This window comes from Capricornis sumatraensis, chromosome 9, assembly GCF_032405125.1.
Source record: "Capricornis sumatraensis isolate serow.1 chromosome 9, serow.2, whole genome shotgun sequence".
NCBI lineage: Eukaryota > Metazoa > Chordata > Mammalia > Artiodactyla > Bovidae > Capricornis > Capricornis sumatraensis.
Genome location: NC_091077.1, coordinates 44,284,471 through 44,299,752, shown reverse-complemented (window position 1 = coordinate 44,299,752; position 15,282 = coordinate 44,284,471). Strand labels below are relative to the sequence as shown.

The window sequence follows — 15,282 nt, the reverse complement described above, 5'->3', positions numbered from 1 at the left end:
GATGTAAACACAGACCCAACTAATAGAAAAGGGCCCCAAACACAGCTGTTTTTTTTTTCTGTTGTTTTTGAAACCAGCAAATCCTGGGTTAGAAGTAAATATTTCCCCTACTCTCCCTCCCTGCCCTTACCACTGTATCAAAACCAGAATGACAAAGTCAGGATTAGCCTGGCAGTTGATTGTGTATATTGGACACATCTGGAAAGCATTCTGTATTTGGCTCACATCCTCTGAGGTCCTCCCTTCTCTGATCCACCAGAAATGCACTCCCTTCTTTATCTTCCTGATGCGTCTACCTCAACATGGCAATTTTCCCATTTTGCCTCTAGCCTGCTGCGTAAGAGGTCCCCTCCTTCTTTTCTACATTGACACCTGCCCCAAATGCGGTATCCAGCTCCTATGACCAGGGCAGTGAGGGTCATATCCCAGGGCTGCTCCAGCCAGAGGCAAGGGAGCATTACCCAGGGAAAGAATGCCAGTTTCCAGGTAACTGGTGGAAATTCTCCGCATTTGCACACAGGACAGTGGGCCTAGGATGCTGCCTAACTTCCTTCCTCCCCAAGTTGCTCTCTTAACTAGGCCAACCTTCCTGACCAAATGCTCTCCTCCACCTTAGGCCTCACTGCATGCTCCTGAAGTAACCCCACAGCCACTAACACCACTGCCACCTCTCCCTTCTCCAACTCCCTCCTCCCTAACATGCCTGAGGCATGGTCATTCCCCCTGGCAGCTCCTTGTTTCCTTCAAAGCCCCCACTTCCTGACACAGCCAGAAAAACCATCCTTTACTCCCTAAGGCAGGAACACACCCTGACCTCCGAAGCTTCCTTCCACAGCAGCTGTAGCTACAGGATCCCTCAATTCCACATTCTACAACTTCCTAATCTTATCCAGACTCCCAGGAGTATCTGCACCGACTCATAGACCAGGAGCTCCATCTGTCTAGTACATCCTTTATTCCAGCTTTGAAACCTTGGAGCCATTCTTCTCAAGATATACTTCTAGGGACCTTCTCTCATGGTTCAGTGGCTAGGACTCCACGCTCCCAAAGCCGATTCGATCCCTGGTCAGGGAGCCAGATCCCACATGCCGCAACGAAGAGTTCACATGCCTGCTACACCTGAAAAGATCCTGCATGCCACCACAAAGATCAAAGATCCCATGAGCCACAACTAAGACCTGGTGCAATCAGGTAAGTACAAAAATAAAGCAAACCAAAAAGTCTAAAAATAAGTCAAATACACTTCTAGTTTGCTTAACATTAGAAAACTCCAAAATGCTTATTACAGAAATCTTAAAAAACACAAACAAGCAAAAATTTCCTAACAAAAAACCACTCCAATCCCACCTTGAGAAAAACCCATTTCATTTTGAAACATCTAGCCAGATTTTACTTTTATGCAAACACATTCCATGTTCTTTCCAAATGAGAAATTGTACATAACTGACAAATTTTACATAAGAAATGACCTGTTAAAGCCACTTAAAGGAAAATGATTAAAATCAACCAAGTATACAGAAGTGTTATTACCAAAAGCCAGATCAATAATATGCCAATTGGTCCTTGAAGGCTGGCCTGTGTGCCCTTGTCATTAACCCATAAAAACTGGCTACTCCCCCTGCTTCTAACAGCACGGTTTCTTAAATCACTTTTCCATCTTCCCTTTCCCTCCAGTACCAAGACTTACCATTTACCCCCTTCTCCTGGTTCACAACCCTAAAACATGGATTTTAAAAGTTCTACTACCTCCAACTTCCCCCAGGTCCAACTCACTCTGCACATATCACAAGCATCCCTAAAACACTGTCACCCTCAGGCTAGAAGCCCAGTGCTCCACACCAGGACTCGTCTTTCAGCCCTAGCAAGCCCTACCACCTCTTTCACCTCTGACAGTTCCCGTACAAAAACCCCTTAAGATGCCGTCACTGGTCTAAAGCCTGTGTGAATCCTCACCAACCCCATGGGAGCTGTGAAAGTTCTTCACATTAATCTGAAGCTGCCCCGTTGCAAAACCTTCAACACCAGCCCTAGCTCTGCCTCCAACACCCTATTCCCCAGTGACACAGAATGCTGGCACCTCTCCCAGATAAGTCTGCTATACTCTCCACACAACTCGCAACATCCCTATGAAATGGCTACTCTCTGGATAATCAGTAGCTTCCTAGCTGGGCCCAGGCTTCCCACTCACAATACCAGGTGTCCAGTCTTCTCCCAGAGGCCCAGAGAAAAACTTCACTCCAGACACTTCTTCAAGGTGGCGAGTACCGGCTCTCTCGGTAGGCCTAGCACTGGGACTATTAAGTGGCAGGACTACAGGAAGGCCCTGTGCCCCTCCACATCTCGGCCCCATGCTTTGTGCACCTATGGTCTCTCATGACAGCTTCATCCCCTTTCAGCACTCACCACCACCCCACATACACACCAACACACAGAGGCATGCGCACACTACTCCAACTATTATGGTAGCCACTGTTAAAAGCACATTCTGGGCCATGTCCTATTATCTGAAAGGGCAGGCATCAGTCCTGGCACTGGCCGTGGGGCCGTAACTCACTTCCTGCTATTGTAAAAACCCTCAAAATAAGGCCCAGTTACAGGAGCAAGGTAAGGATTCCTAAACCAGAGAACTGGGCTGAGACTCAGCATGGGAGAGTTGAGTATGGTAAGACGACGACTTCCTACCACCCAATGTGCTGAACTTTGAATGTTCTTCAGAATGGAGATCACTGACAAAAGTTAACAACTTGGAATTTAGCTAAGAGGACTCTTACCTCCAGAGAAAATTTTTTATTGAAAACACAGAAACACACACACAATTATGAAATTAAGAAAACCATTCCTTAAGAGTGTAAGACAGGTTTCTTTTTATTAAGTTTTCCTAAACTAGTCTCATGTTTACTGAATGTTTTTCTTTGTGTAAGAATGTAACCTGGAGCTTTAACAAACCAATTTAGATAATGCAACCTGGATAAATGCTTGTCTGCACACAAGTCATCAACTGTTACTCTCTGGTCTGGTCTCCATGTAAATTCAATTGGTCTGCAAGCCTGTCTAAACAGAGAGCAAGAAGACCACATCATCTTAATTCTAGTTTAAACCTCAAATTCAACCCCATCCCAAGTCCCACACCCTCCCCACACACAAAAGAAAATTTCTAGGAGAAATGGCCATTAAGGACTGAGTCAAGTTGCATAAGCATTGGCTTAATCCTGCAGCCAGCACTCCAAAGTAGCTCCTGGCCTCACAGCAGGCCAGCTGAACTCTTGAAGCTGGACAGGTAGAGAATGGACAAAGGATGTTCTAAGAACAGGGCCAAGTCCTGGTGCTGCGAGGCTTCCATGCATGCTTACACGCCAACATAAATACACTTCCACCTTCCTCCTCTAAGCGACGTTTCTGTACAGCACTTTAGCGCTTATAACAGTCTGAGTTTTTTAGTGCAGAGATGGACAGAAACTCATTCTAAATATGCAAGGTATACTCTTATTTCTAACAACATAAGTCAAAAGTAACAGAGAAGCACTCTGTTATACAGATTAACAATTATTACAAAGGTCCAAAATGTAACCAACAAAGCTTGTACCAGTTTCTAGGGCAAGGACCGGCTCTGGGCTCTAATACTACAAGTTTCCCTTAGAGTTCCCAAAATGCCTTACTCCTATCAACACAGCCCAAAGCGCTGTCACAGGGAATGCTCTGGTGCTCCTGACAGTGACTGCAGAGTAAGAATGAGGCACTGCTAAAGTCAGGCACCATGCTTTTTTAACACTAACTTCAGACTCATCCAGTACAATCCAGTGCATCTTAGTTTTTTGTACAGTCTGTCAGCCGTTTAACACATACACATTGGCAGATTCATGACAGATGTTAATGCTTAACACATAAGTGACTGTGAATGAGCCAAAAAAGAACTTAATTCTCGTCCTAAGACTTCACGCTATACCTCAAATTTACACAGAATCTCTCTCACCTGAACAAGCAGGCCAGGATACAAATCTTTATACCATAATTAACAAGAATCAATCCCTCAGTTAAATTTACCATGCCTATATCCAACAATACATCTACCCAATTCTAACCTTCTGAAGAGAAAATTATTTAGACTTTGATGCTTGGGATATTAATGAACATACTTTCAGAAATATACATTCTCAGGAAGAACCTCCAGGTTTAAAATTCTCAGTTAACAACCTGCTCCAGGTGAAAGGGTCTATTTTCCCAAGAGCAACACACGGCATTTGTAATGGGAACCCCTTTCCTCTGGAAAAGATGGGAAGATGGTGGGGGGAGTCCCAGGGGAGCAGAGTGACACATGAAGCTCAGAGCACACCTTTGTTGTTCTACGTTAATCTGTGCCATGCTCTAGCCCTCAGAAACAAAGGGAGATCCCTCCCCCATCCCCACACCAGGCGGGGAGCCTTTGTGGCAACCTCCACAGCAGAATTTTTAAGCACAACTAAGAGTTCCTGTCATTTATGTCCTAACAAAAAGTTTGCTTGATAGCTAAGTATAGCCTGTGCTATAGCTCAACTTTCTAAAACAAACTTCTCTTCGTATAAGCATGATTAAACATAAAAGGAGTGAAGCATAAGCTCAGTAAGACTAACTGGGCTTCTAAATAGTACCATTATGAAAAAGATACAATGCACTTCATTTATGTATCTAACTATTTAGAAGTCAAAATGCTCCATACATTACCGATATCCCCTCCCCTTCAAGTTCCCTAAAAACTGACTAAGAAATCTCCAGTATTTAATTGCTCTAGTTGATATTTAGAACAAAGTTGACAACTTAAAGCTTTATAATAGTCTGTTTTAATATAAACAATTGTTGGAATCAATCAATGTCCATTTCAGGAAGCTTCTTGTCTGAATCCAAAGGCACAGCTGTGTCTGTACCCTGCTCAGCAGCCTGAGGGCCCGGGTTGTCTCCTTGTCCATCCACTGGTCCATTCTGCTCTGCATTTTTTTGCTCCTCTTTTGGAGGTTCCACTTTGGGTTTGGGCTTTGAAATTATAGGGCTGCAGATACTCGTCAGCTCCTAGAATAAAAGGAGAGAAAACAGTGGTTTTTGTAATTTTACATAGCGTACTAAAATCCAAGTCCATCCTCTCCTATCCCCAAGATGTAAGCAAAGATGGAGTAATGAAATTCTCTATTAATAATACCAATACTGACTAGAAAAAACTATTAAATCTTTAAAATCATGAATTACTTTAATTTTAGCTTCAATCTCTTTTGCCTTGACAACTGGATCCATGGTCAGACTCTGCTTGTTCTGCAGATTCAGCTTGTTATTCATCCACTCCATGGCCTCATTCGTGTTTTTTTCCACTTTCAGCATGTCAGCAGCATCCAAATGATCATACTGGTCCTCCTATAACCAGAAGCCAACCAGACAAGCGTCAAAGAATGCTACGGTCCCTACTCAAATACTGCCTAGTTCTTCAGCATCTTCCAAGAAGTTACAATCTTTCCCAAAATGAAGCCCATCTAGCCTCACAAGCTATACATTCAATTCCCTAAAAATTCAATAAAGGAAAGTAACCTCAATTTTTAAAACAGAGGAAATACATTTCAAGGTCAAAAGGAATACACATGGTGGCAATTAAAAGGTTTCAGCAGTATAAACAACACATGCTTTATACAAATCTTATAAATATAATTCTGCAAATAAATAAATATAATTTTACAATGCAAAAAAAAAAGGCCATATCATTAGATATGAGACTGGAGGTTTAGGCATCAAAGTTAAGAAACAAAATAATTATGAATACAGTTTTTTAAAAGAATCCTTTCAGAAGTAAAATTTTAAAATTAATCTTTTTAGAAAGCTTAGTTTATTATATTTAAGTTTCTTACATGCAAATAACACCACCCTTATGGCAGAAAGTGAAGAAGAAATCAAGAGCCTCTTGATGAAAGTCAAAGAGGAGAGTGAAAAAGTTGGCTTAAAGCTCAACATTCAGAAAATGAAGATCATGGCATCTGGTCCCATCACTTCATGGGAAATAGATGGAGAAACAGTGGTTGACTTTATTTGGGGGGGGGGGGGCCTCCAAAATCACTGCAGATGGTGATTGCAGCCATGAAATTAAAAAGACATTTACTCCTTGGAAGGAAAGTTATGACCAATCTAGACAGCATATTCAAAAGCAGAGACATTACTTTGCCAACAAAAGTCCATCTAGTCAAGGCTATGGTTTTTCCAGTGGTCATGTATGGATGTGAGAGTTGGACTATAAAGAAAGCTGAGTGCCAAAGAATTGATGCTTTTCAACTGTGGTGTTGGAGAAGACTCTTGAGAGTTCCTTGGACTGCAAGGAGATCCAACCAGTCCATCCTAAAGGAGATCAGTCCTGGGTGTTCACTGGAAGGACTGATGTTGAAGCTGAAACTCCAATACTTTGGCCACCTGATGCAAAGAGCTGACTCACTGGAAAAGACCCTGATGCTGGGAAAGACTGAGGGCAGGAGGAGAAGGGGACAACAGAGGATGAGATGGGATGGCATCACCGACTCAATGGACATGAGTTTGGGTAGGCTCCGGGAGCTGGTGATGGACAGGGAAGTCTGGCGTGCGGCAGTTCACGGAGTCGCAAAGAGTTGGACACGACTGAGCAACTGAACTGAACTAACACTGACAATACATCAAGAACCTAGAGTATAAAAGTAGAATTAACCGAACTATTGACCAAAGTCTGGGAGCAACCCAGACCACAGGCCAATTCCCAGCTCCCCCAAGAGTAACCTGAGTAAGGATTAAACCACCTATTTCATAAATGTACTGTGTAGATTTAATGATATATTTTGGAGTTATCATATAGTGCTCAAGAAAATGATACACCCATGGTGTATTGTTGAAACAGTCCTACAGACTAGAGCAAGTTAAGTCACTAATGAAACATTTCATAACAAGAAAAGGAAACAGTAATACTGCTCAATTACTGAGTCTCCTTACTTAAGAGAAGCAGCAAATCCCAGGGTTCTTAATAAGGTTAAATAAAATATACATGTCATTAACATCCAAAAAGAAAACAATGTTATTAAATAACAGAAAAAACTGCTATGAAAATGTCTGAGAACTCTACCAAAACATTAGTAGGGAAGAGGAAAAAAAAGAAAAGATACCTTGTTTTTGAAAGAGCTGATTACTTTCATATACTGTTGGATTTGTTTCCCTAGTTCGTCAAATAATTTTGGTCTTTCTTCAGATTCCTGGAATCGCATCTTAATAGGCTGACCTAGATTCTTATTAGAAGAGAGAATATACAAATTCTTCACAGGGGAGTTTAAACTAACAGAGCAGTATTTTTATACTAAGAATGATTATGAATTAAAATACATTTAATCTGTGTTCTATATATAAGAAGTTGAATATTTTTCCCCAGACTGTTGAAATATTACCCTCAGGCTTCATTAGAATATACATCAATACTGTTCCATGTGGAGCCACTGCAACTTGTCACCTGAACCCTAGTTCTCAAAATACATTGGAGAGACAACCAAAAATTAGATGCCTGACAGTGATATACAACACTGTATATGATGTACACGTGCCAAAAATGTTTAAATCTGTATCTTACAAAGCCTCCAGCTCTAACCATAAATTTGCCAATAAGATAAAACACCACAGGGGTGAAAAGGAGTAAAATATAGACTGGGAATAAATTCTCCAGGACAGATGATTCAGTTTTTTCATCAACTAAGTAAAGGAAGAGAAACTGACGGAAGGAGAACTATGGATACAGATTTAAGAGAAGCATCAACACAATGTATGGGCTCTATTTGGATCCTGAGTCAAAGAAGCTAAAAAATAATTTATGAAACAACTGGAACCTCAAAACTGACTGAACATATGGTGATATTAATAGTGATGTTAAGGAATTTTTATACATGTGATAATGGTACAGCATAAGGTTATATTTTATTTTAAATACACATTGATGTATTCTGGGGTTAAATATAACCTAAGAGACTTGCTTAAAAATAACTGGAAGTGGAAAGGACCAGAAATGGAACAAAACTGGACGTAAGCTGATAATAGTTGAAGCTATTATTCTGTCTCCTTCCATGTGTTAGACAGGTCCCATAAAAAAAAAAAAAAGTAAATTAAAAAACTCAATGAGCAGGAGCTCACTGGAGACTCTCAACATTCTTGCCAGAATGACAGGAAACTGCATGTACTTACTGTCCTTGAGCAATTTCATTCCAAAGGTTAGTCAGCAATGGAACAGTTTAACAAGAAACTAAGTAACCAGAGAAATGGAAAAAGTTCTTGTGTACTTGCATCTTTTTCCAAACAAGAGGCCTCAACTTTTTAAATAATTCTTTGGACTTTTTAACTCTAAAGTGTAACTATCACTTCTTTACATAAAAAACCAGTCACTTCTACTCTATTGAGAATTGAAGCTGTATATACACAGCCCTGCTCCAACTACATTGCCACTGCCTGTTAGAGGACAGAATACATCTTGTTAGTCTTTTAATTTCTTGACATTAAGAACACACTCAAGCTCCAATTCAGTAAAACATTTTAAGTCTGAACTCAATTTTCAGAAAAATTGTTTTGTTATTATCAAGTTAAAAAAAAAAAAGATAGTGAAACTAAATGATAAAAAGTATAGCTTTTCAATCACTTTCAGCCTGCCTTCATTTAACATGAGAATTACAATTTTGAGGTATTCTCCATGCAAAGTACAACATTTTGCTTTCAAGAATCACTTACTTTTAATTCAGCCAATTTATCAACGTAAACTTGCTTTGGCTGGTCTTCTCCATCCTCATACAACCAATTTTCAGTATCTTCTAGTTTCAAGGTAAAATTGTTACGGTCCTAGAGATGAAGGAAACAATGCAATTAAGTCCATCAAAAATTAGTCGATTCAAGAATAAAGAAAACAGTCACAGACAATGATACATCTGGATTTTCTTTAAAACATGAGGTAGTGGGTAGATGGGGATATAGGAAACAAGACTGACACAATCTTATTTTGCTTTATAGGTACAAGGGGGTTTATTACAGTGTTTTCTCCACTGTAGGAGACATTTGGATATGTTTGAAAATTTCAGAATTAAAAATTACGTTTAAAAATAAGTGAGTTAATAGTAAATAACACTGTGTTGAAAGCTACTGAGAGAATAAATCTTAAAAGTTCAAAAATTAAGTATGTGTAGTGATAGATGTTTAGACTTATGATGGAAATCATTTCACAACGTATAGAAACATCTAATCACTATGCTGTACATCTGAAACAACTAAAATGATATGTCAATTATACCTAAATCTTTTTCTAACAAGTGAGTTAAAATCAGCATCAGCAGAAAAGTGAGCTTTTTCGTAAAGAAAAATACTAGGTAAATAATAGCATGCAAGTGTATCAAAAAGTGACACACCGAAAAAAAGTGATGCACAAAGACTAACCTTTAGGAAACACTCCACCAATTCTATATTTATATATATATATATATATATATATATAAAACTGCCCCCCAAAAATATTTTTAATCATTTTACTGTATACCTACAGATGCAAAACATCACTTGTAAGTACATTTAAGGATCCTCCCAGAAGACACAAAATGAGCAGACACACTGCGGCACATACTTACATCTTCACTCACAAACTTCTCATATTCACCACTCAGCTTGTCTCTCATTTCGTACACATATTCTTCTACTGCATTCTTAGCATCATTCCTCTCTTTCTCTAGTTTATCCTGCATGATCATCTTACCCTGTGAACAGTAGTCAGACATTCAAAAAACTGAGACAATTTCCTCTTAACTGTTAAGCAATATAGTAATAAAGGTTAAGAGAAGCCTTCTTCCCAAAATCCTTAGTTCTGCAAATCATCCGAGAAAAGAGCTGGAAGCATTAGTCTTCAGTAAATTATGACGATCAAGTGACAGTTTCGTAGGTATGCTTAGGGAAACAGAGCAACAGAATAAATAGCAAGATGTTGAAACTCAAAAGTAAAAATAAGGAAAATGCTAGGACAAGAACTGAAAGAAACTATTAGCTCACTGTCACAAGGTGGGTATAACCTGCTTGTATTACATACCCAGGAAAAATAAAAATTATTCATATAGTATAGATGCTAAAGGTTCGATAAAACTATTCTAAGACCCAATGTACCTATCATAAGAAACCTCACAGACAACAATTAATTGAATAATTGTGCCCCAAGGTCCCAAACAATGCATCACTCACCATAAGCAGAGTTACATACTGACTGGTAACAGGGAAAGAAACTAATAAACAAAACATTAAAGCTACTCTGAGTTCTCCCACTGATCAACTTCCCTGACCCTGGCCTCAAACATCCCAATCTCTAGTGAACAACCAAACTCACATACCCAAAAACATGAATGATACCTCCCCGAAATGTCAAAAGGTTTCATAAGAGAGTTTTTAGCAATAGACGTATCACCATAAAACAATTTTGATGATATATCTTGGGATCTATTAAACTTGTCCTCCAATACCCCAAAACGTTCAATTGTTCCCAAACCCCACACAATGCATAAAGGTCACTAGACACAGCATTCGAACACTATGGTCACATTAATGTTGTAGCTTATTGCTCTAGCAGACTTAAAATAACCACCTCATTTTCAATGTATAAGTTGAGCATCTCTCTGTCTATCTGCCATAAGAGCTGATTCTCAATTGGCAGGTCCACAGTACTGGTCTTCACTTTTGCCTTCTTGGCTTGAGGTGGTTGGTCCATCTTTTTGTCTTTTGATCCAGCTTGAGAGGTCTAAAATAAGAGAAATCATTAAGTACACACATACAGACTCCAGCTTCCAAATGGGTCACGTTTCAAAGGCTGGTTTTGCTTTTTTACTAACTTAAGTTTGTTCTCTTATAATATCTGGAAAGTTAGAAATATATGAATAGTCAAATCCATAGAGATAAAAAGTAATGGTGGTTCCCAGAGGATGGGGGAAGAACGAATAGAGGAAATGGGAATTATTATTTCACAGGTAATTTTGGTTGGACAGATGAAAGAAGTTCTGGAGACTGACCGTACCACAGTGTGATTATACTTAATACTACTCATCTGTACACACATATACACTTATATACATACATATATATATACACACACACACACACAGAAACAAACTCCCATCACCCCACCATCAACATACCATTACAATTAAATATTCTCTAATTTTCTTCCACTCTTATCTAAACATACAAACGTGCGTAAGAAATTAGTAGGGAGAGGGTAATGAAATTTTTAAGGCTCAGAAATACAGCAATAAGATGACTTCCAGAGTATCCGTAGCTATTTCGATTCTCACAAGGAGTAAGGGAGTCCATTTGGCTGTACCCTGGCCACAAAAAGGAATTCATTTGCCGTGATCTATTATTTTCATTGGGGCAATAACCTTTTCTTACACATTTATAAGGCTTATTTACTCCTCCAAATTGCCTAGTCATATTCCATTCACCATGCTCTTGGGATCTTCGTGGGTTTTTACCCCAGTGATTGACTCTTCTAGATTTTTTCTAATCTTTTATTAGTCTACACGAGCTTTTTTAACCCATCCATCTTTCCCTTTGTGATTACTTTCACTGCTTTCACATTTTCAAAGTCCCTGATGATTCACAGATTAGAAAAATATTCATTTGAGATTTTTTTTTAATATTTATTTATTTTTGGCTGGGCTGGGCCTTCACTGCTGCTACACACAGGCTTTCTCTAGCTGTGGTGCAAGGCTTCTCACTGAGGTGGTTCTCTTACTACAGAGCAGCAAGCTCAGTAGTTGTGGGGCACAAGCTTAGCTGTGTGATCTGTGGCATATCGAATCCTCCTGAACCAGAGATCAAACCCATGTCTGCACTGGCAGATAAATTTTTAACCACTGGACCATCAGGGAAGTCCCATTCCAGCTGTTTTTAATTCTTCATCTGTAACTTTCAAATAATCTGGAATATAATCTTCTCTATGACATAAGGCAAGATTTCAAAGTCATTTCCCCACCTCCTGTCCAAATCTTACATCAGAGCTGAAATTTATGTTATCATTTTATTTCCTTTAGAAACAATACTATAAAAGGTGTCAGTTCCCAAGCCACCTCACGAAAGGAACCTAAATAACTCCATGAAACTTCCCACACCTCTAAGGCCTGATTGGGGGAGAGGGAAAGGTCAGGCCCACCTCATTCCCTTCTCCTCCCCCACCTTCAAGAACAAAGAAAAATAGGTATTTCCCTTCCCCACTGCTGCCCTCAACCTAGGCAACAGGTTTACCTCCAAAAAGGCCTACAAAACACTAAAGCATCTGTGAGCATTACTTCCTCTGTCCATTATTTTCTCTTTTTACAATTATTTGCAAAGTTACCGACATGAAAATGGGTACCAGCCTTGAGCCTCCTAAAGGCTCGGCCAAACTTTTTTAAACGCCACAATCAGAAATACCTTAGAAGGTGAGATTATACCCTGCAATGTCATAAATAATTTGTAAGAAAAGCTGTTTTCAATGCTGATGACAAAATTTAAACATGAAAACTCAAAAGTTAAAGAACAGGTTGTAACAGACCCAAAAATGTTACACATTCATTTCAATATATTATTATTTAGAACAGTATTTCAACGTAAACATAAGTTTCAGAAGAGTTGACAAAATTTGAAAAAATCATGTTTCACTACTAGTAAAGAGTAAGTTATGGGTAAGATGACTATTAGTAACAGCCATTCAGAAATCAGCATGAACCAATCACTAAGCTAGTCAAACTAGGGCTTCTGAGTGCTTTCCTCCCACATGCCATCCAGACTAAAGTTCAAAGACCATCTTGCACTGTAAAGTAAAATTTAAAAAAACAAAAAAAAAAACAAAGACCATCTTGCCAAACACACTACAAAATCTTGCTTTAAGACTTCAAATACGCAGGCAGAGAGGGGATAGCAGCACAGTCTCATGAGTGGGACTGTACAACCTTAGCCAAGTTTACAAGGTCTTTTATTTCCCACAGACTTCCTGAGGACCCCAAGGCTCACTGCTAACAGTCACACTGCTTGAGACAGACATTTCAACAATAATACAGTCCTGTAATCTCAAGCAAATGATTTGAAATTTTCTCCTTTCGATTTCTTTTGTATTAGGTTAACTTGTCAATAGTTAAGTCTGTTATAAATTAGCTGGAAAACTGCAACAGTAAGTAGTAAGACTGAAACTACACTGACAGGACAGAGCCACAAGATCTGAAGAAATCTAGTTTTATCACGGTAGGAAATAAGGTCCACCACACAGCTCTCAATCTCACCCCACTGCACTGAGAGCTTTTGGTCTGAAAGGAACTTAAAAGCTTCAAGGCCTAAGCGAATTTATATTGTGTTAAACTGAACAGGGAGGCCTGGCGTGCTGTGATTTATGGGGTCGCAAAGAGTCAGACATGACTGAGCGACTGAACTGAACTGAAACGCTTGTTTTCAATATTAAAATACTGATTGGTAAGGCCTTGCCCAGGGATTTTCCAGTTGAGTATTTATCTTAAAAAAGAAAATCACAATACTCAGACCATTCTTAAATGGGACAATCAGCCTCATGTAAAACTGGTGTAAATCAAAAGAGCATCTCAGAATTTGAGGCACAGGGGCGTAAAGCTTCAAATTTAGAGATCAGTTTTCTGGCTTTGCGCAAACTAAAGCAGAAAGTTGTTACATTTTTTTATGAAAGGCTTTTAAGTATTGTGGAGTTATTATTGAGTTTTATCTCTACGCAAGGCAGAACTGAAAGACCTCTGTATTCTCTCTCTTCCTGGTACACAGTGTTATAAACAGCTCCTTAGGGGAATGTTACATTGATCTCTTAAATTATAAAAACTACAACATGTCAAAATTATGAGAACTGATATAACTTTGCCTTTAAGAGTACTAGACTGGAACTTGTCATATATTATTTAAGGAAGACTCAGAGTGTTCATTAATGTTTACAATTTTAATATTTCTAAAGGCTGTTAAGGCAGTCTGGATATGTGCTGAACGCCACTTTTAAATTTGGGGAATTTTTTAAACAAAAACTATTCTAAATAAATTCTATTTCAACACCAAAAAAAATGGACTGTTCAAAGCAATGAAGATTTCTAATATAATCCCCTTCCAAGACATAATATGTCAGGTCAAAACCATGAGTGTAAAAAGACAGCAAATCACACTGTAAAATACAATTTATACCTCCATTTCTTCAGACTCCACCCTATTTTCTGCTGGTGTCTGCTGCTGTTGCTCTTCAACATGTGGCTCCTCCTGGTCCACTTGCATCTTCTGAAAAATAGGTCATATCGAATTCTGAAACGAGGAAATACTAGCAAAAGACTAAAGCAACTTTCACGACACATTGGCAAAAATCACAGGATATGAAATTCCTGCTAATTACCAGCAATCAGACAAACCAGACTCTAATTCCAGCTATGACATATGTGTTATACTTAGAACACAAAAGTTTTCCTCTCTGGATCTGTTACATCTGTACAATGGAGATAACATTTGCCTGCCCTCATATAAACAAGAGTGGTTACAGAACTATATTATAAAGCCATAGCAGTACTCAGTGTGGCAATATGTACTTGCCCAAAGTACATAGTGTGGCAATATCTAACACAATAAAACTTGAAGAGAGCATGAGTTTGTCCTTGCTTCCTCATGAACACATTTCTCTCAAAAGTCTAAACTTCTTATTGTAGCTTTTAAAATCAGACATTTCATCCTCAAAAGTACAACCATTGTATGCAGTAGGGAAAGTAGACACCTTGAAAATTCTGTTAGAAGTGATTAAAGAACAATGCCTGCCAATAATAAAGACGTTTGTAGAGACCTTGAATCACACTAGCTTTCAATGCCTTCGGCATATTATAATAGCCTTGGAGGTTTTTAAAACAAACACCTGGGCCGTAGCCTAGACCAACTTGAACAAAATTTGTGGGGATGAGACCTAAACATGCGCAGTTTATATTATAAAGCCTTGACTTTTAAACACAATAAGGACAAGGCCCAGTGCATGACTCCAATAAATGAGTGTGAATTCTATGCTACCTATGGAAATAATCAACTGAGACTCAGCATTCTCCAGTAATCACAAAAGAATCAAGAATAACTCAAATTGACAAGTGCATGGTCTCAAGGAGGAAACCAACTATGTCCCATTTCTATACAAATTCCGTATAAAGACTTTGTTCTAGTTCACACATGACGAGGTATGCATGCAAACCTACTCTCAGCAGCTGTCACCCTATTTGCTAGAATTTCTAGACAAGTGTCACCTCTGAGCCA

At 38.9% G+C, this 15,282-nt stretch overlaps 1 protein-coding gene across 2 annotated transcripts in view; it reads right to left on the bottom strand.

Annotated features, from left to right (window-relative positions):
- Nucleotides 1-3,184: 3,184 nt before the first annotated feature.
- HSPA4 (heat shock protein family A (Hsp70) member 4) overlaps nucleotides 3,185-15,282 on the bottom strand; it is a 48,853-nt gene continuing 36,755 nt past the window's right edge. Inside the window, exons 13-19 of one of the 2 annotated variants that reach the window (XM_068981346.1) lie at nucleotides 14,188-14,277; nucleotides 10,610-10,762; nucleotides 9,612-9,737; nucleotides 8,728-8,835; nucleotides 7,131-7,250; nucleotides 5,215-5,376; nucleotides 3,185-5,040 (exon numbers count right to left, since the gene is read on the bottom strand). In XM_068981346.1, the coding sequence (XP_068837447.1) occupies nucleotides 4,837-5,040; nucleotides 5,215-5,376; nucleotides 7,131-7,250; nucleotides 8,728-8,835; nucleotides 9,612-9,737; nucleotides 10,610-10,762; nucleotides 14,188-14,277 (963 nt within the window). In that variant the 3' untranslated portion in view covers nucleotides 3,185-4,836. The remainder of the gene's footprint in view (nucleotides 5,041-5,214; nucleotides 5,377-7,130; nucleotides 7,251-8,727; nucleotides 8,836-9,611; nucleotides 9,738-10,609; nucleotides 10,763-14,187; nucleotides 14,278-15,282) is intronic. The other variant, XM_068981347.1, reaches the window with a different exon arrangement.